The following is an 18,928-nucleotide window of genomic DNA, read 5'->3' as shown; positions in this document are numbered from 1 at the left end:
TGAAAAAAAAATGAACACAAAGATGTGGTGGTCAGGACAGGTGGAAATCCTGTTAGACAATATTATATATATATAATATATTTTTCGTCTCTCTGTTGATCCACAACACTGAAAAAATTTGGGGAGTAAAGAAGGGGAAAGAAAAAGTTTTAGCCCCTAAGATCTGGGCCACAAAATTGCCAAAAAAAAAAAAAAAGAAAAAAAAAAAAGGGAAGCCACTTCATGCAAAGAAGCCAGAACAAGCCAAACAGAAAAGCTCCTCCCCTCTGATAAAAGCATCACAAACTAGAGGACACTTTCCTTTACAGTACTGGACGTGTTTGACAATAATACAATTTGAACATCTGCTTAAATGCCTTAAAAAGGTACAGTGTGTAATAAAAAGGTGTTTTTTGGCGTAATCAAGTTCTAGATTGCAACGCTCCCTCAGGTTATGAGAATTCACAGAAGCTATGGCGACCTTCAAGGACAAGAAGCTATAGTTATTATAGTTACTTAAGAGGGCATCATCCACCACTGTCTTTCCACAATATCAAGTGATGTGGTGAAGATGTGATTAGTTATTTATTCCTCTTCCAACAAGTGCATTTCCGGCAGACACCCACTATATATCCAAATGCTTAAGGCCGTTAAGTTTGTCTATTCTGTACTGCTGTAGAAACATGGCGGTGCAACATGACTTGCTCCTATGTAGCGATCATATACCAATTTAAACATATTTAGGAATATTATATTCCATTTCTTCCAAGTCTGTTATGAAAACCGCCAATTCCCTTTACGCACACTGCACTTTTAATGATACTTTGCAGAGCTATTTTCTCGAAACAATATAAATGTTAGTTTGTTGACTTATTTAGGAAAATCACCTGCAAGTTGTGTACTGTAAAAAGGAGAGTGCCCTGTTGTAGAATGAAACAACAAGAAGACATCCTCCCCAATTTTAGAAACCAAAAGCTCTGGGGAGGCAGAGGGAGGGGGGGGGGGGGGGTCGGAAATAAAGGGGAGTTTACAACAAAACCAGTGCTGGTTGGGCCGGGCGGCTGTTGCACCTGCCTGTCTATGGGTGCGGGGCAGAGCACGAATGGAGCATGAAGAGAGGGAGAATGGGGTTTTGGAAAAGGGGGATGAGGAAGAGGAGAAGGAAAAGGTAGAGGAAATGGTGGTGGACGGACGGACGTGGCTTTAGTGCGAGAGCTTCGCCAAGACGCGGGACAGCGCCCGGTTCTCAGCCTGCAGCCGCTCTTTAACCTGCCGCAGGGCCTGAACCTGCTTTACCTGGGGGAGGTTCTGGAAGGGGGGAGGGGACACACATGGGCCAACAAACAAACACACAGACACAGACAGGAGAACATACACATGCAAGCACCATAGGAGAACAAACAAAAACACACACAGACAGGAGAACACATACACATACACACACATACACACACACACACACACACACACACACACACACACACACACACACACACACAGATAAATTAGAACATACATACACACGCGCACACACACACACAAAAACACAGAGAGATAGGAGAAGGGGGGATGGAAAGAGACAGTGAAAGAATGGCAGAATTGGGAATAGTGTATAGGAATAGTAATATGTTTCAGGAGATAAATTGGGCAGATAAAGGGTTAATGAAAGACAAGGAAATTCAAATTAAATTAAAATAAGAAGTAGAGGGACGGAGGAAAGGAAAGAGGGGGGAAAACAGAAAAAGGAAGATTGTTAGAAAATGGGGGACAGATTTTTCCTGAATCTAAAAAGGATTGATTAAGAGTTAATTTTTTTCGCTTCTCGTTCAGCATGATGCTTGTAGATAAAATGGAAAAGTGACACGGATAAGATCGGGCCAGCTGTCTAGAACCTAAAAATAAACACGTGGGCATTAACACAATGATGGAGACAACACTTCTTTACTAGAAATTAATGGGATTTTTTGTTCCATCCTTGTTTCTCGTCTCCTAAACTGAAGAGGAAAAGGAACATTTAATTAGCCGAACTAAATTGGACGACTTAAATGTTATTTCAAGATAGATTCACAACAGCTGAGGCGAGATGTGCACCTAATAGAATAAGAGATGCAGGCTTCAATACAAGGAGTCTAAAGCCGTGTTTACACTGAGCTATTTGGGGCGGTACGGTTCGGTGCACATTTCTTAGCGATTCCAGAGTCAAAAGACAGGGAGAGTACTAAAATAAGCGAGCTGAGCCACACCTATTTTGTCCCAAAGGGGTGGAGCTACACACTGCAGTCTGTTGATTGGTCGACAGAACTAACGATTGCCTACATTTTGTATTTCCTTCATCAAACATATCACATTGGTCCTGTATAGATGGCTCCTTATAAACACACATGGTGAGTATTTCTTTGTTAAATAGACCTTGTTGAGCACAATGTTATCATAACGTGTAGACATAATGGTTGTCATAAACCCACATTATATTATATGACACACTTTTTTAATAAAGCAACGTGAGTGACTCATATATATCCATAAAGTGACAGCTGTCAGCACTATGCTGGAACTCACAAGAACCACCTACACACTGGCTGCAATTCTGACTCCATAAATGGATTGTGTGTGTGTGTGTGTGTGTGTGTGTGTGTGTGTTTTTGGTGGTACCTTAAGTTCCTCCTCCATCTCAGATATCTTCCTTTCTAGAGCTCTTCTTTCCTGCAGGAGGGGGCATCAGAAGAAAACGGGTTAACACCGGATTTGTATATTTTATGAAGAAAATTTGCATATGAAAAAAAAAAACACACACGCACACACTTTAGTGCCCGGCTCTACACACTGCATAACAATAAGGTGTGGAAGATTGGTGATGGGGTGTAGCATTAGCACACACACTTTGGAACACATGCATGACTCGTGAGGGCGTCTGCAAGCAACAGCCAGTAAACATTGACATATTCAGTGATTACTAAGACTACAGAATCTAAAATGGAAGGATATCCCGATGGCAAAAATGAGTTAAATGAAATGAGGATGTAGTAGATGCTGTGTTGGATGGAATGGAAGTTATTAATGAAATGACCATGACTGCGGGGGTCAGAAGAATGTATTTTTCGGAATATTTAAAAAATAGTACATTCTATTGTTAAAGGTTGTGTTGTTAAAGACAAATGGTACATGGAGTATGGTCTTCAAAAAAAATGGTTGAATGGTTTCAAAAGCTAGTAGCTGAAGACGCCAGCATTGTTACTGAATGAGTGAGGGGGAAAAAACATGCACAGGTTCTTTCAATTGCAGAATATTGCCTTAAAATGTTACTATTTTCTGTGTAAATTTAGATTAACATTTTCACACACACACACAAATAAATAAAATAAGCAGTATTCTGTAAAAGGTGACCACACGCTGCCACTTAGGTGGCAAAAAAACAGGTGAGAGAGAGGTGGCAGTGTTTCTGGGTGGGCGAGGGAGGGGTGAATGTCCCGTAACCCCGGCTACAGAAAAGCAGCAGAGAATAGACTGATACAAATAATTTAAAAAAAAACTCAGGTTAAGATCATACCACCACCCAGCTGATATTGGGGCCTGCTTGTAACCTTCAGACATAAACCCATCGGTAGTGTTACCAGCATGTTTAAAAAGCAAGTCGGAAAACTTCTCAAAAACAACTGATTGGAAGAATTCTGAGGTCTAGATTTAGTTTTTAAATGAAACTTGGAAAGAGACAGAAGTTACACATGTTGTCAATAAAATAGTTCATGGTTTTAATGTGTTAATTAAACTAGTTCAGGTCATTTACCCTTTTCTCCATCTCAAGCTGTGATCGGTCGGCATAGCGTTCCTGCCTCTGCAATGAGAGAAAAAGTTAATGTAAGTGAATTTGTCGGGAATCTAAAATGATATTTTATATACAGATTGAGTGAAGCGGTGTGATTCAGTGTACCTGTGTGGCCTTCTCTAGTTGTATCTTCAAGTCTGCCAGCTCCAGGTCCGTGTCACGTAACTGGGCCTTCAACTTCTCGTTCTCAGCTAAGATCTGCTCGTAAAGCTGCAGGGAGGGAGGGACGCGCACAGCAAACAGTCCATAAGGGTAAATAATACCAAAGCATTTTTTGCCAACATTTCTTAATATATATTTTACATTTCTGGGTAGAAAATGTGTATATACCTTCTTATAGTCAGTGGTGTCGTCTCTATCCAGTCGGCTGGAGTATGTCCTCCGACTCTCACCATAGCCACGGCTATACAGAGAGTCATTGCGATCTAAGGATGAAGTGCTGCTCTCATTCCTACCAACAGGAAAAAAGCACAGCGATGTAGTGTCAAATTGTTTAGCCACTCTGGTTACATATAAAATATCTAAAAAATAATATAATATGACGGGGTCAAACATACCTGGACAATCTGTCACTCTGTAAAAAAAAAAAAAAAAAAAGCAAAAACAGAGAAAATGTTAATATTACCGACCAAACTCAACAACTAGTGCATTAGTAATAAGCTTATGATGAAATGGGACGTGTTGTTCTCTTTATGTATGCATCAGCAGCTGACCTTCAGTCTTTTGCAAACAGCCTCCTACACACACACACACACACACACACAGTGCCGCATACAAACACACACACAGACTTATTCCTAAGCAGCTGCTATGCCAGCCAGTGCCTCGAGCTCTACTTTGAATGTTGCCAGACATCAGATATGGAGGTCAGGTCGGAGGGTTAGAGCTTCCAGTTATATACAGTCAGCTTCCTCTTAAGGCAGAGACGCAACAACAACCCTACACAGTCTGAGTGGAGTGGTCCCAAAACTATCTACATACTGGTCAACACACTGATCAGATCACCAGCCAGCTAAGTTTGCACCGTTCAATGCATCACTGGAGATGGATACAAGCCACACTGTAGACTCTTTAAAAGGGTCTGTTAAAAAGAAAGAAAAATATCCCCTACCAAACCTGCATTACATCATTTTTTTTTGCTTTAAATGTGGGAGTGCCAGGCTGGAAAAGGAAGAGACTTGAAAGTGTTTCCTGTATGTCCACAAAGATAATTGCTTGTGTTTCCTAGTTGGTGCTCTGTTTCAGCTCCACCCTTTATACTGCCCCGATGAGACTGTTTTTTTTTTCTCACAGCACTTGGATTCAAAAGTGCATCCCTTTCTATATCAGGGACTGGACATGTGGTTGAATACACTTGTACTTTGTTTATTAAGCTTATCACTGCTTAAAAGTCTTGCTGTCTGTACTTTCATATACATAAAAAGCAAACACTGAGGGTTCCTCTTAAATCTTATCTGAAAATTTGAAAAAGAAATATCCGCCATTGTATGAAAGTCTGTGCTTTGACCCCAGTGACTTCCTCTCCTTTGTAAGGCCTGCATGTATTTCAATAACTCTCTTATCTATAGTTGGGTCTACTTTTTGGTTTGCAAGGTCACCGCGGCGACCTGCAGACAATCACCAGATGATGGAAAGGGGAGTGGCTAAGGGGGACAATACAAATTCTAAGGCTGCAAAAGGAAAAGATAAGTGGGGAAGGGGAGGAAATCCTCGCTGTAAAAAGGCACAGAATAATAAATATCAAAAGGCTACTAGAGTTGGCCAGCTGGAAGGGTCCTGCTTAAAAGTCAGCCTTATTATCTAGTGTGTGTGTGTGTGTGTGTGTGTGTGTGTGTGTACCGTTGGCTCTCCCTTGGTGCTGCCCTCCGAGTCCGACTGCTGGTCAGGGTCAATCTCCTCACCCTAGGACAAGACAGAAAAAAGAAGAAAAAAAAGAAAGGAAAAGAGAAATGGCACAGATAGGATGGTTAAACATGACTTGTGGCTCCAAAATATCCACATGATCAAAAGAGGGAAGAATAAGGGTAGGGGGGCAAGTGTCCTAAAGAGCTTCACCTCATTAAGAATGCTATTAAAAATACCAATGATTGAAGTGCAAAAAGCCCCTTACATCCTGTGTCCAGAAGGAGACCCCGGTGGAGCGTCTCTTCTCGCGGGGCCGCCTGCGATCCCGGATGGAGCGGGGCTGAGACTTGTCCTCTCCCTCCTTCTCCTCCTCCCGTTTGTCCAATTCTGTCCATCAAAGAAGAGGGACGAGAGGGTTAAGGACATGTTCATACATAGGTGATATCGCAGCCAAATGAAAAAGAGCCAAATGAGGATGAGAAAAGCAACAGTGTAAACAATGTTGAATTATTTACAGTGAACACTGTGATATTGTATGTAGCATAACTTTACTTTGATAAACTCATAAAAAAGGGGATAAGACTAGCGGCATTGTTCAATATGCATTCAACGCACGAGTTTGCGTTTGAAAGAGGATGAAAATGAGCCGATGTGACGATAGCATCCGATTTCTTTTGTACATCTCTTCAATCATCCGCTTTTTGACCCCCGGCCAATATTTCCCCAGAACACAATTTGATCCCAATTAATTTGACCAAAACAGTGTGCGAGTGCCTGTACAGTTATCCTAACAAGGACTCTAAAGAGAGGAAGAGAAACATGCAGGTTTAAACCAAGCAATGATTTGACTTTGCAAAGGCCCAGTGAGGACAACAACTTGGACTTGGCTCAAGTTCAGAGAAAGAGAAAAAAAAAAAAGAAAAAAAAAGTGCTTTTGGTGGTGGGAGAACAAAGCAGTCAGTGTTTCCTAAACTTCAGCTGAACAGACTGAAGCTGCCTGCTCGTTTCCCAGGGATCCTTCATGGATTTATATGTGAAGAAAAGAAGCTACTTCATTTAGACAAGGGGCAACTCAATCCCTTTTTATGTTTCAATGGCTCTTAATAAGCATGTGGCAGTTTGCCCGAGTGAATGTCGTGGACCTGTGGAGACGAGATTAGTCGGAATTTGACAAAATAAATCCTCTAATTCGCAACTCGTTTGAGGTGGTTTTTAACTTCTGTGTGTCGTCTTCGTATTTCCCTTGCTGCCACTGTATACATCATAATCTCTGGATAATGTCTCCAGCTAGCAGTAAAAAATAGCAAATACTAACTTCATTGAAAGAAGAATAACAACTTGCCCAAATTAAATCAATTCCATGCAGACCTCTCCCCATGCTTGATTTGTTTGGGGTTTCTCATCTCTAGTTTTTTTCTATGCTACGGTACGTTGCCTATAGCGCCATCTTCAGACCAAACTAGTGGAGTTTATTCGCTCCAACAACTTGATGGAAACGCACCTAATGATTTTTTTTTTTACGACTTTCAAAAGATTCGCTTCACATTTAGATTAAAACTCTGCACCACTACAAGAACCCGTTTTTAACTGGAGAAATAAGTGATATATTTTTTTAATAAACATGTTAGATCACTTTATATTCATACAGCAATCAACGGTATGCACAGTTCATAACACAGGTCATTCAGCATCGCAGTAATTGGCAGTTAAAATATTGAGTGTCCCGCTCGTTTGATCCAATCAGGAGACAGAGCGCTAAAAAGAGGTGGGTCTTTGTGCCGGTGAATGATGACTCGCTGCTCTCCATCGCTAAAAAGGACCAAATCACTTACTTCTCCTTTAGAATTTTAGGCCATACATAAAAGCTGTGTGTAAAAGTCAAAGGTTCGTATGGAATTGTAGATAATCCATTCATTTGTGCGAGAAAAAAAACCAAACACTAACTAATTTGACAAGCTACTGACCCTTTTCCGTGTCTCTGGATGAGCGGCTGTAGGAGGTGATGCCAGTCAGACTGTTGGGCCTGTTGAGAGAGCTGGAGGACAGTGTGCTGCTGGAGTAGGACGGGGTGGAGCCAGTGCTGACTGAGGAAAGACCTGAAGAAGAGGACGAGGGCCGGTAGCGCTTGGGAGGGAGAGAGAAGAAGAAGAGACTTAGATCAATTCATCTTGTTAAGTGCTTTTAAGTCCAAAATGAAAGAAATGGAGGCAGATTCTTTAAGATGTCAGTGGTTTCAATTAATCTTCCTGGTTACAAAAATGGCTCTTTTGAAACGATTTAATGTGAATTGCTTTGCTTTATTTTAGCTCTAATAAAAAAGGCGCTTCGAGGAACCTTTAAATATTTCTGAAACAGTCTCATTTTTCCTCTGATCATAAAAATGAAACAGCAAACGATATGTATCTGGTATGTAACCATCTGCTTTTATTATGCTGCTGCCTGTCTTAGCCAGGTCACCTATGAAAAAGAGATTATTATTTTCAATGGGTTTCTCCTGGTTAAATAAAGATTATAAATAAATAAAGATGGGGAGATAAGGACAATGTGTACTATCAAATACTGAAGCTGTAGATTACAGGTGAATATACAGTGATCTATCTTTGGGGGAAAAAGCCCCCGGGCAGATATTCACCTCTTCGAAGCTGCGATACTTTGATCGGTAATCATCTTCCTTGGTCTCCGTCTCTTTCTTCTCCTCCTGCTGCTTCTCTTTGTCCTGCTTCTCTCTCTCCTCCTTCTCCTCCTCTCTGGTCTTTAGCGGGCGGGTCCGGTCGATGGTTTTCTCTGCCTCTTGCAGGTCAGTCAGAGTCACACCCTGGATGAAGAGGAAAATATACAGTGAGTCTCTCAAATGCCTTGATGGATAAATTTGATTTTATTTTTCTATTACCAAAATCTTATTAGTTACACTGGCTCTGCAGTGTACGTCAATAGTCTAATCGGTGCTTTACAATGTTTTATTTTCGTGTCATAACATTTGAAACTCATCAGCATGGTTTAGATGAGCTAAGATCATGTCAGCTTGTAAAGTCAGAGACTACAGTTAAAGTCAACAGTCTTTTAGTCTCGTAAATTTTAAAAACTGGTTGGCACGGTTTGGGGAGAGGATGAGCTCAGATTATGTCAGCTCGTTAAAATGCTCAGCTCCTTGAACGAGCCTTGACGTTAAGTGCTGCCTGTGTACACACACCGTGGTGTCTCAACCGGGATGGTCTCCAACAGCATGTATTTAAACATAAGTCTATTGCTATACAACCATGATGCAAACCAGGGATAACATGTTGATATAATGTGGGACTCCACTTTCATTTTTGGTAGTTTATATATAATAAAAAAGAGTGAGCTTTACAGTGGAATGTTAAAGGTGCACTTGGTAACTTTGGGTGTGTCAGAGAAGTGTACATTTTCATAAGGTGTATTCTCATAACTGAATAAATAAGCTTTCCTCACAGGAAAATGCGATCACTGGAACTCTGTTTTCTAAAAAGTTACTGTTTCACTGTTGTTGTTTACAGCAGCAGGGCCCACAGTTTGGTTTACAAACATGTTCTAGTCTTATTCAGAATTTAGAATTATTCAATAGTAAGAATTATATGTAGGGAAAATATGTCCCCCTCCACTGAAACTGCATGGTGCACCTTTCATTTTTAACATATCCCTGTGATTTAGTTGAACTAACCTGGGTGGACCTCCTTGATTGTCGAGCCTGTCTGGAGCGAGCTTTCCTCTGGGACTCTGACTCCTCGTCTCTCACTGGCGTCAGGTATGACCTGAGATAAACAAAGACACAAGAAAAGAAACAAAGGTTAATCATTTAGCAATAAGAGCAAACAAAAACAATAACATCTTTAGCATTAGACAATTGTTTGGATGGGGGAAACTGTCAAGATATCCCATGTCATTCTTATCAAGATATCCCATGTCATTGTTGTGCATGTTATTATAGTGCCTTAAGGTTACATGAGGTGGCTTGGCTGCTCCAATTACAGCTGGGGAAAGTGAGAAAATAAACGCTCTCCCCGAAACAATAAATACTTCAGAGTAAAGCGATTGAGTGGAGTGGAGCTGCAACGTGGCCAAAACTGGAGCTAATAAACTACTACACAGCTTTTACAGGACATGTGTGGAATGATTTGAATGTGAAAAAAGCTATCTGTGTCAAGAAATGTTAGTGGAACAGGATTTCCTGTAATGAAGATGTATTTGAAGCAGGATATTCCTTGAAAAATATCAGAAGATCAAGCTTAAAACAATATGTGAACCTTCAAATCGGATTCTAATTTGTGTTTTTAACCTTTTTGCTATAACAGTATCAGGCTTTAACAAGCAGTGAGCTATTCTAGCACTTTCTCTCATTGAGGAGAATGCCTATGAACTCATTCAATGTAATGTGGAGCAGCTATAGCCTTGAGGAAAAATGGTGCAGCTTCTGCCCATTTTCCTTATAAGGAGAAGTTGCTTTAGAACAGCCCTGCCTGCCCCACTCCCACCATAACAGGTGGCTTCTTTCAGCAACACAAACAGGAAGACATGCACTCGACCCCACTCATCACACACACACGCTTTTCCGTGACAAACTCTCACATGCTTCCTTCTCTTACAGACAGACACAAACTCTCAAAGACAGTAACTCTCTCTTCCCCTTCACACTTTGTGTAGTTGAAGAGATGACACACCCGGTTCTCAAACAGAGGAAATGCATCCGGGTTACTGTTTGACTGATGGGAGGGCTTTGAAGTCTAATGCCAATATGTACTGCTATAGTCTTCCTCCCTTGGAGCTGCTTACATGATTAATGTTTCATCCCATAACTGGGATTTGAACTTAATATTGTATTATTAAATATAGCAAATCAGTACAGTTAGTAAAACAAAATGTAATAAAAAAAAAGGGCTAGTCTTTTCTCCAGCATTTAAAAAAATCGAACTAAATGCATATATACGGCAAATAAAAATTAACTTTTTAACATTGAAAGATGCATGGGTTATAAAGGTAGAAGGAAGGTGTCTGTCTGTCTGTCTGTCTGTCTGTTACCTGCGTCGCTCAGGGCCAGTGCCAGTAAGTGGGTTAGTGCTAGATATGCCGGTGGTGGTAGTGGTGGACGTGGTGGTTGTAGTAGAGCCAGTGTTTATAGTGGGGATGACCGCAGCAGACTCCTTCTCCTTGTCCTTCTCTGCACTCTCCTCTGACCAGTACCTGTGTACACACACACACAATTGCATTTTAGGAAGAGACACTTGATTAGCATTTTGCTATTATTATAAAAAATGTAATTAGAAAAGACTGAGAAATGTGCAGGAATTATAAGCACCATCCACATTACTATAAGGTTTATTTCTATGCATTTTCTTATCTGCAGGCTGATCGTGTCACATTGATTTGATCAGATTATTTTTTTACTTTATTTTTTTTTAGATGTCATTGTGTGTGTGCTCATGTTACCTGCTGGTGAGACTGGTGGAGCCAGAGCGTGTGGAGGAGGAGCCCAGGCTGCGGTGGCCCGTCGGCGAGGTAACGGAGGAGGAGGTGGTGCTGGTTGTAGAGGGGGTCACCGTGGAGGAGCTGGAACTGGAGGGACAAACGTTTTAAGACAGAATAAGCAAAGCGCTTCAACCCTAACCTTTTCTGTCGGTGTCAATGTATAAATTAAGATGACAACTTTAACTTTAACTGGCATGTATGCAATGGTGTGTATATATGTGATCAAAATAAAATAAAATAAAATAAAATAAAATAAAATAAAATAAAATAAAATAAAATAAAATAAAATAAAATACAGAAGAGTCACAAATACAGCTTTGTGATCCCAGCTAGAATGTTGATCGAAAAATACTTAAAGGATGAACCGATTTTATTTATTTTTGCACATTTATACTACATAGGATCTCAGAATTCAATACGCCTTCATATTCAAACCGGTGAAGTAGGCCTTTAATTATCAGTGATTACTAACTGAGGTGATCAGAATTGGTGTCATGAGCTAATAATTTTATCAACTTTGTGATTGTATTATTTGAAGGGGAAAATAGATATAAATGTGTGAGGATGGGTAAACACAGTTTTTAATCAAATGGTATATAGTGTATTTATATGATTACAAACCGAGATCGAAAGACAACCTGCCATGTTTCTTCTGATACCGTTAAGCATTAAACGTAAGGCAGGAGACACCTATGCTTTATTCAATTATTGATAGCAGCAAAGGTTTAGAACATAGGTTGTAAAAAGTGAGTTTGAATTTAACCCTTTGTCTCTACTGCTAGTAATGATGTCATTGCATGTATTATAAGAAAGAAAAAAAGAAAAGAGGTCAATCAGGCCTATAACACATAGGTTTAATACAGTCATAGTGTTGATAAGTATTCATTTGTGTCAACTAACTATTGTGGGACGACTGAGTGGACCAATGTTTAATTGAAAAACGCATAGTTCTTTCAGGAAGGTTAAGGGGTTTGTTAGATTCTCTAGCATTAGTGCTACAATGACAATTAATTAGGAAGGAAATTGTAAACACTGCTGTTCGATGAATATTAAGCTGAACTTATAGTGCATCAGTGTCACGGGATATTATTTGATGATCTCCATTTTCATGTTTTGCAGACCTGTCAATTAAAAAAATTATAAATCACGAATAATCAAATGATTTCCTACCAAGATCAAAGTATAAAGCTTGACAAGTTTACTGGGTAAATTGAAAATCATTGAAAATCGCTACTTGATTGAAGTACATTGATCAAAGTGATAAACTAGACTTCATCAAGAGACTAGTTCTGAATCTACACAATAAAAAAAAAAACGGCATCCTCTTGATTCATCATTTGGACATTATATGTAAAAAGACGAGTCCCAGACAGCAAGGTAGAACAGAGACTTGCGGTCAGAGAGGAGGACAGTCAGGTGGATGGTGTTGCCCCCCGTTAAAGGCTTGGTGTTGTGTACCTGCGGTAAATTCTGTCAGACAGGTAGTGGGAGGTGGGTGGCTGCCAGGGTTTAGTATTACAGGTGTTAGGTTCCAAGCTGGAGGTGGACGAAGACTTGGCTGGCACGTCCCGCGTGCTGCCGCTCCGCCCTAGTGCTAGCGTGTGGGAGGTGCTGGCAGTGTGGGGGGCAGGCGGGAGAGGCATGTTAGCGGTGGACGCACACACACACAGGCAAACACAGATATACAGTCAAAGTAACATTCATATTTAACACTATTAAGCTTTGCACGCTATTGGTGCATTCATGTCATATGGGAGTAGATGTTGACTGGACAATTGAAAGCAATGACAGGGAAGTGTTTATGAGTTAATTCGTATCTGGAGCTGCCATCCATTTAGGATTTTTTTGTTCAAAAAAATTATTATTGCTTTTTTTTCCTAGTGTAGCGAACCTGGAAATGTTTGTTCACTGTCAAAATCAGTGAATATCTCCTGCTAGCCAATGGCTACCCCCCTTTGTTTACATGCCAGTTTACAGAGCATAGGCTGTGTAATAACACAATATTTATTTTTTCAGCGCACACATCGTGAGGAGATATTCACTGATTTTGGCAATAAGTGATTTGACAACATGCGTTCTCCTGAATCACTGACTCCACTGTTAAACTTAGAGAAACATAGGTATTTCAACTTAAGAACTTACATCCTGTATTTTTCCCCATAAGACATGAATGCAACATAAGTCCATGCCCAGGTTGTTGTGCCATTGCCAAACATGAGAAAATTTGATTTTTTTGAGTCAGCCAGGTATGTAGGCTCGTTAAAATGTCTGAGTAATGCATAGAAAAAACAACTCAGTGGCACTGCAACCTGACAGGACAGGTAGAGTCATGCAACAAACACTGAGCCAGTGATAGAGAAAAAGCTTTCTCAGTATAGCTGCTGCTGTGCATGGGAGAAGCATGTACGTACATATCTCTTGATGACTAAATTCCAAGCAAATAAAATGTATACAGGAGATGATAGATAAACGCCTATCACTGCTATCTAAACAGTGGGTTTTTAGTTCCAACATTATACAGCTCAAGCCTCATAATAGATAGAAATAGGTCAGATTAGATAGGACAGGTCCCATGTTGAGGCCTAACCTGCGCTGGTAGCTGGGGGTTCGGTTGGTGGAGGCACTTCCTTCACTGTTCTTTAGGTCGTCGTCCCAGCGTCGCCGGGTGTATGAGCCGCTACGTATCAGAGGAGTAGAGTCCCTGGAAAATCCACAAGCCACATTATAGTACCCTGGGAACCTCCACAAGCAGGGACTGATGGATGACGCTTTCACCATTAACATATTACCAGCTCTACTCAACTCTAATCCTTTTTTTATAGATACTAGGTGGGTCTTTCCCCTTTAAAAAGGTGCAGTATGCAGTTTCAGAGAAGGGGGATTTGTTTACATTTGCAGAGCCTAAAGTGAGTTTAGAAAACATATTTACTCTACATGTAATTCTCAGTATTGAATAATTCCATCATCATAATTCCAAATTATTTTGAGGAACCTGGAACCAAGCGTAAAACTAGAATATGTTTTGTAAACAAAAACAGTGAAACAGTTACTTTTTAAGGAAGCTTTCTAACTTCAAACAGTGTTCCAGGGATCACATTTTCCTGTGAGGAGAGTTTGTTTATTCAGTTAGGAGAATATACTTTAGAAAATCTTCACTTCTCTGACACACCCAAAGTTACATAGTGCAACTTTAAACTTTGCTCTCTTCACTTTGAAATCTGCCAGTTTTCTACAAATTTTAAAGTCTAGCATATCCATTGCTACACTACATAACCTAATCAAAAGACAGTTTATTGTGGCAGCACACACCATGCATAGCAGTGAGGTCTGTTTTACTGCCTGCAACACACAGCAGTGGGCAGCAGTAGCCGCTCATGCCAGTGCATGTTTTATACAGAGCTGTTTTGGACTCTGGGGCTTCACCTGTTTTCCTTCTCGTCGATGTCTGAAGTACTGGCCAGTCTCCTGGGGATGGTGGGGGCCACGTAGGCAAGCCTGGTCCCTTTGTCCCTTTCCTGTAGTGAGAAGAATGAAGAGAAGTCCTATGAGTGACGAAAAGTAATGGAATAGTTGTCAAATATCCCTAAAACTGTGTTAGGAAGTGGAGTCAGCGATTCTGGAGAATGTTTGTTGTTAAAATAACTCCCCACACGAAAACATAGCCTAGACTCTGTAAACTCACTGCTGGTATGTAAACAAAAGGGAGGCCGTAGCTAGCAACATGCAAGTTTACAGAGCCTGTGCTGGATTTATTTTCCGTTTGCACACACAGTGCGTACAGGTAAGCAGATCGTGAGGAAATGACAATTACTTCTACATATTACATTGCTTTTACTTTACTTGTATGGAAAAGTAATTTCTATATTTCTGAATAGCTTTCACTAATTGGTTTATGTGCATATTTCTCCGGACATTAGTGATGACCCATTGTTCTAAGAGACATTAACAATAACTGAAAAAACAAACAAAAAAAAAACAGAATGTGTGTTGTTGACCTTCTCTTTGTCTTTGTTGTCCAGGGAAGAGGAGAGGCGAGGGCTTGAAGCTGAACGCATCACCCCGGTGGTGTCCTTCTCCCTCTGGGCTTCCTTAGTGGCTGTGATCTCCGCCAGCGCTCCGTAGCTACCCGTCTTCCTCAGACCCAGTCGCCATGACGCCGGAGACTCGTCCTTCCGGTCATCCTCTGTAGTTGTTGCTGTTGTTGCTGTTGTTGCTGTTGTTGCTGTTGTTGCTCCTGTTGCTGCTGCTGTTGCTGTTGTTGTTTTAGTGGAGACCTTTGCAACGGGCTGAGTGGTTTGAATGATCTGAGCAGGGGAGGCAAGGGGCAGCGGTTTAATGTACAAAATAGAACCAATTTAAAAAAGGTGTTAAGAAATTTTTTAAGTGAGTAACAAAAAATGTCAATCAGGTCCAAACCGGTTTGGATTAATCTCCTCCGGGCTGCACTGTTTAAGTTTATGTGAAAAACCCAAGCATTTTTAATAAGGAAGGGCATGCCAGTTAAGAGGTACAGTCACTCAAATGCACAACTACTATTGCTAGACCAAAGTAAACACTTTTCTTCAAATTAGGATAATTAAGTAACACTTTTGTACAATAGCACTTACTGTGACCAAGATACAGGTTACACTGCTGACCAACACACTATCACTATTATGATTTTAGCGTCCGCCATAGCTAATGTGATGACTGCTTTTTATTATGGCCTGGGTATAATCTTTTCATATCACAGATGATAGAATGCCTTTTTTTTCAATGCTATACTTTAAATAACTGAGAGTTATGAGTATAAAAGAGTAATTTAACCTGTTGGGTATTTGTTGCTTGGTTGATACGTTTTCAGGTACGGCCACGTATAGATTAAAAAAAAAAACTACCAAAAGATGACAAGCAACTAAAAAAGAACAACAACAGAAGCCACACAGACATACAGTGAAAGCACAATCAGGACAGTGCATCAGTCGAGTACAAGTGAACACAACACCGTGTAGGGGTTGGATGAGTGCAAATCAGCGGTATGGGATAACGCCAAAATCTGGCTGCAGTGGTTAGGGGATTGGGGGGGGTGTTAAGTAACTTTTGGTCAGTGCACAGGTGCATGTAGGATGAGAGAGAACAACTTCCGGTGGCACACACCAAACGCCTCACCATAGGTTTTTTGGGCCCTAGAGAAATGCCAGTTTTGCGCAAGCCTTGACGCCACAATGCAGGACAGCCTGGCTCCGCCACAGGCATGAGGGGAGTAATACAATCAGACTAAAAAAAAGCCAACCAAGACAAAAGAGCCAAGGACATATATAGAGGGAGGGAAGGAGGTTGAGACAGAGAGAAAAAAAGCCAAGGATGAGACAGAGAAGCAGCAGCAAAAGAAACACACACACTTTATGGCAAGGATAGTTTTTTTTTTTCTTTTTTTTTTAAGCCCTAGTCACACCACACAATGCTTACTGCCAAACCAGGGGGAGGGTTACCATTTGTATTATTCTCACTTGGAATAAGTGGCAGAACCAACAAAACATTTGGTAGTTGTCAAAAAAAACTGCACATTTATGTTAAAGTTTTTGCTCACTCATTGTTAAGACAGAAGACATTGTATTGTGTGAGAGCTATAGGCTTCAAAGGAAGGATTGGAACAAGGAGAACATTGCAACGGAATGAAGCAGAAAAAACAAAAACATTTAGAAAGTGTTGGATAGGGGTAGCGACAGGACATATACTAAAAAGGGTGGAAATTCAGAAAAGAGATTTAGGCTGCACTTAGGAGTGTGAAATGATGATGGATTCTTTTAGGTTGGTGTCCTATATCACAGACTTGATGGAATGAGCGTCACAGATTTTATCTTAGGGAATTCATTTTCAGTTGTAAAATATCTTAACTTTAATCACTTTAAAATTGCTTCCCGACAATTAAACTTGATACCATATTTGAGTATTTGTTCAAACCAATTGAAATTCCCTTGGAGACAAAAATAACTGTAGTTAAATGCTTGGCCTCATTTAGCCAGCAGAGGGCAGCAGACTCAAAAGTGAGAAAGGGGTGGAAGACCTGGTTTTACTACTCCAGTCTACTGGTATCACAACAGTCGTAAAATGAACAAATCATTGTCCGCCGTTTTTGATAAAACGCCACAGAGAAACAGTCAGCGCCGTCTCTCTCTCTCTCTCTCTGGGGGGGGCCTCTTGACATTTGTTATCTTTGTGTGCTCATTGTACCACATCATGAAGAGTGAATCGCAAACAGGGAACAACTATTTATGTGACGGCCCTGGGAATAAGAACTGCAAAATCATTTATGTAAAACCTCCGAGCATCGCCAGTCGGCTGTGAAATTAGATCTGTATTCAAGTGGGAGGAAAAACTAAATAGATGGTGAGCTTGTTTTTTTTTGTTTTGTTACTGATTTGTGTACATAAACAAGACATCGCCATGCCTCAGTAGAACAAAGTTTCATTAGTTTAGCTACTACTCAAAGTTTTTGGGGGAGAAAATAGTTTTTTCAACTGCGTCTTTGTGTGGAAGCTGCCCAGTTTGATTTTCAAAAAATGCCAGAACTGTGGCTGCAGTTGTGGTAGGATGATAAACAAGAAAAAATGGCTGTCCTCCAGATTGTTACCTTCTTTACAGGTGAAGTGGGGGGCGACACCTGATGGGTTGGGCTAGTAGTCGGAGATGAAACAGTGATGGTGGAGGGGGCGGGCGTCGTGCTGTTGCTGCTCACCGATGCCGAGGGCTTGCTCTTGTCTGGGAAAAGTCAAGAAGAAGAAATAAGTGAGAATCTGGGTCAACAAAAAAACATTTAATGATTTTTTTTTTTTGAAAATAAACGTATTACAGCAAAATAAATGTCGATGTTATGTAATGATCATGTTAAGATTAAGAAGACTGATCTAAATGTGCCCCTTTATGACAGTGTTAAAAAAGGCCTTATCAAAATATTTGCTAGTTATTTCACTGACAACCAGTAAAATTGTAAGATGCAGACCTGATTTACTCTCACACACACACACAGATACACACACACACAGACAGAGACACACACAAACAGAGACGTCTAAAGAAAGACACAAGCACAGCACCTTCATCTGACTCTGAATCTTCGTCGTCCTCTTCCTCACTGGAGCAGCTAGAGTCGTCCTTCTTCCCCTCTTCCTCTTCCTCATCCACCTTCTCCGGCTCTAAGGTCTCGATGCGTGGGGCCGGTTTCTCTGGCTCCAGAAGCAGCGTCTCTTTACTGCAATGCACACATATATAACACCATGAGTGAGTGAGTGAGTGAGTGAGTGAGTGAGTATCTGACCACAGCATCAGTATTAACTGGAATATTAAATATACCAACCAAAAAATTCAGTTTATTTTCTTATGCATGTGATTAAATGGCTGAAATGTGGTTAAAATGAATATAGTACACTTTTCATTGACCTGTTTCAACGTTAAGCCGCTTACCTTTTGAGTGGTTTCAGTGATTGTTGGTTGTTCTCTCCGGTGGTCGTCGTTTCAATCAGAGGAGATTTCTTAACATCTTTCTTGTCGCCTATCAGCTGAAAGCAGAAAATAATAATAATTTAAAATTCTGAAATTTTCACTCAATTCCAGGTTTCCATAATGCTTTTTACAGAATTAATTGCAATCTTTTCACCATTAATAACTGCTATAACTTTGTGCGTTTTCTGCCAATATGACGAGAAAAGTCACGTTGTTGTCTTACCAGATTTTGTTTCTTTTGTAGTTCTTCTAAGTATCCCAGAACATCTTCATCGGATACATCAAAAGCCGTCTGGCCCTGAAGGGAAAGACCAACAA

At 40.5% G+C, this 18,928-nt stretch overlaps 1 protein-coding gene across 2 annotated transcripts in view; it reads right to left on the bottom strand.

Annotated features, from left to right (window-relative positions):
- ppp1r12a (protein phosphatase 1, regulatory subunit 12A) overlaps nucleotides 1-18,928 on the bottom strand; it is a 58,166-nt gene that overhangs the window by 2,861 nt on the left and 36,377 nt on the right. Inside the window, exons 6-25 of one of the 2 annotated variants that reach the window (XM_080051206.1) lie at nucleotides 18,834-18,908; nucleotides 18,572-18,666; nucleotides 18,205-18,359; nucleotides 17,742-17,869; nucleotides 15,124-15,432; nucleotides 14,552-14,643; nucleotides 13,716-13,829; nucleotides 12,587-12,739; nucleotides 11,090-11,215; nucleotides 10,682-10,843; nucleotides 9,327-9,417; nucleotides 8,280-8,462; nucleotides 7,612-7,771; nucleotides 5,913-6,034; nucleotides 5,642-5,704; nucleotides 4,360-4,376; nucleotides 4,133-4,253; nucleotides 3,908-4,012; nucleotides 3,764-3,811; nucleotides 2,632-2,682 (exon numbers count right to left, since the gene is read on the bottom strand). In XM_080051206.1, coding sequence (XP_079907332.1) covers nucleotides 2,632-2,682; nucleotides 3,764-3,811; nucleotides 3,908-4,012; nucleotides 4,133-4,253; nucleotides 4,360-4,376; nucleotides 5,642-5,704; nucleotides 5,913-6,034; nucleotides 7,612-7,771; nucleotides 8,280-8,462; nucleotides 9,327-9,417; nucleotides 10,682-10,843; nucleotides 11,090-11,215; nucleotides 12,587-12,739; nucleotides 13,716-13,829; nucleotides 14,552-14,643; nucleotides 15,124-15,432; nucleotides 17,742-17,869; nucleotides 18,205-18,359; nucleotides 18,572-18,666; nucleotides 18,834-18,908 — 2,370 coding nt within the window. The remainder of the gene's footprint in view (nucleotides 1-2,631; nucleotides 2,683-3,763; nucleotides 3,812-3,907; nucleotides 4,013-4,132; nucleotides 4,254-4,359; nucleotides 4,377-5,641; nucleotides 5,705-5,912; nucleotides 6,035-7,611; nucleotides 7,772-8,279; nucleotides 8,463-9,326; nucleotides 9,418-10,681; nucleotides 10,844-11,089; nucleotides 11,216-12,586; nucleotides 12,740-13,715; nucleotides 13,830-14,551; nucleotides 14,644-15,123; nucleotides 15,433-17,741; nucleotides 17,870-18,204; nucleotides 18,360-18,571; nucleotides 18,667-18,833; nucleotides 18,909-18,928) is intronic. The other variant, XM_080051207.1, reaches the window with a different exon arrangement.

The sequence above is a fragment of the Ammodytes marinus genome (assembly GCF_949987685.1).
Source record: "Ammodytes marinus genome assembly, chromosome: 22".
Classification (NCBI taxonomy): Eukaryota; Metazoa; Chordata; class Actinopteri; order Uranoscopiformes; family Ammodytidae; genus Ammodytes; species Ammodytes marinus.
The sequence above is the reverse complement of the archived record's forward strand: the minus strand, read 5'-3'. Positions and strand labels throughout refer to the sequence as shown.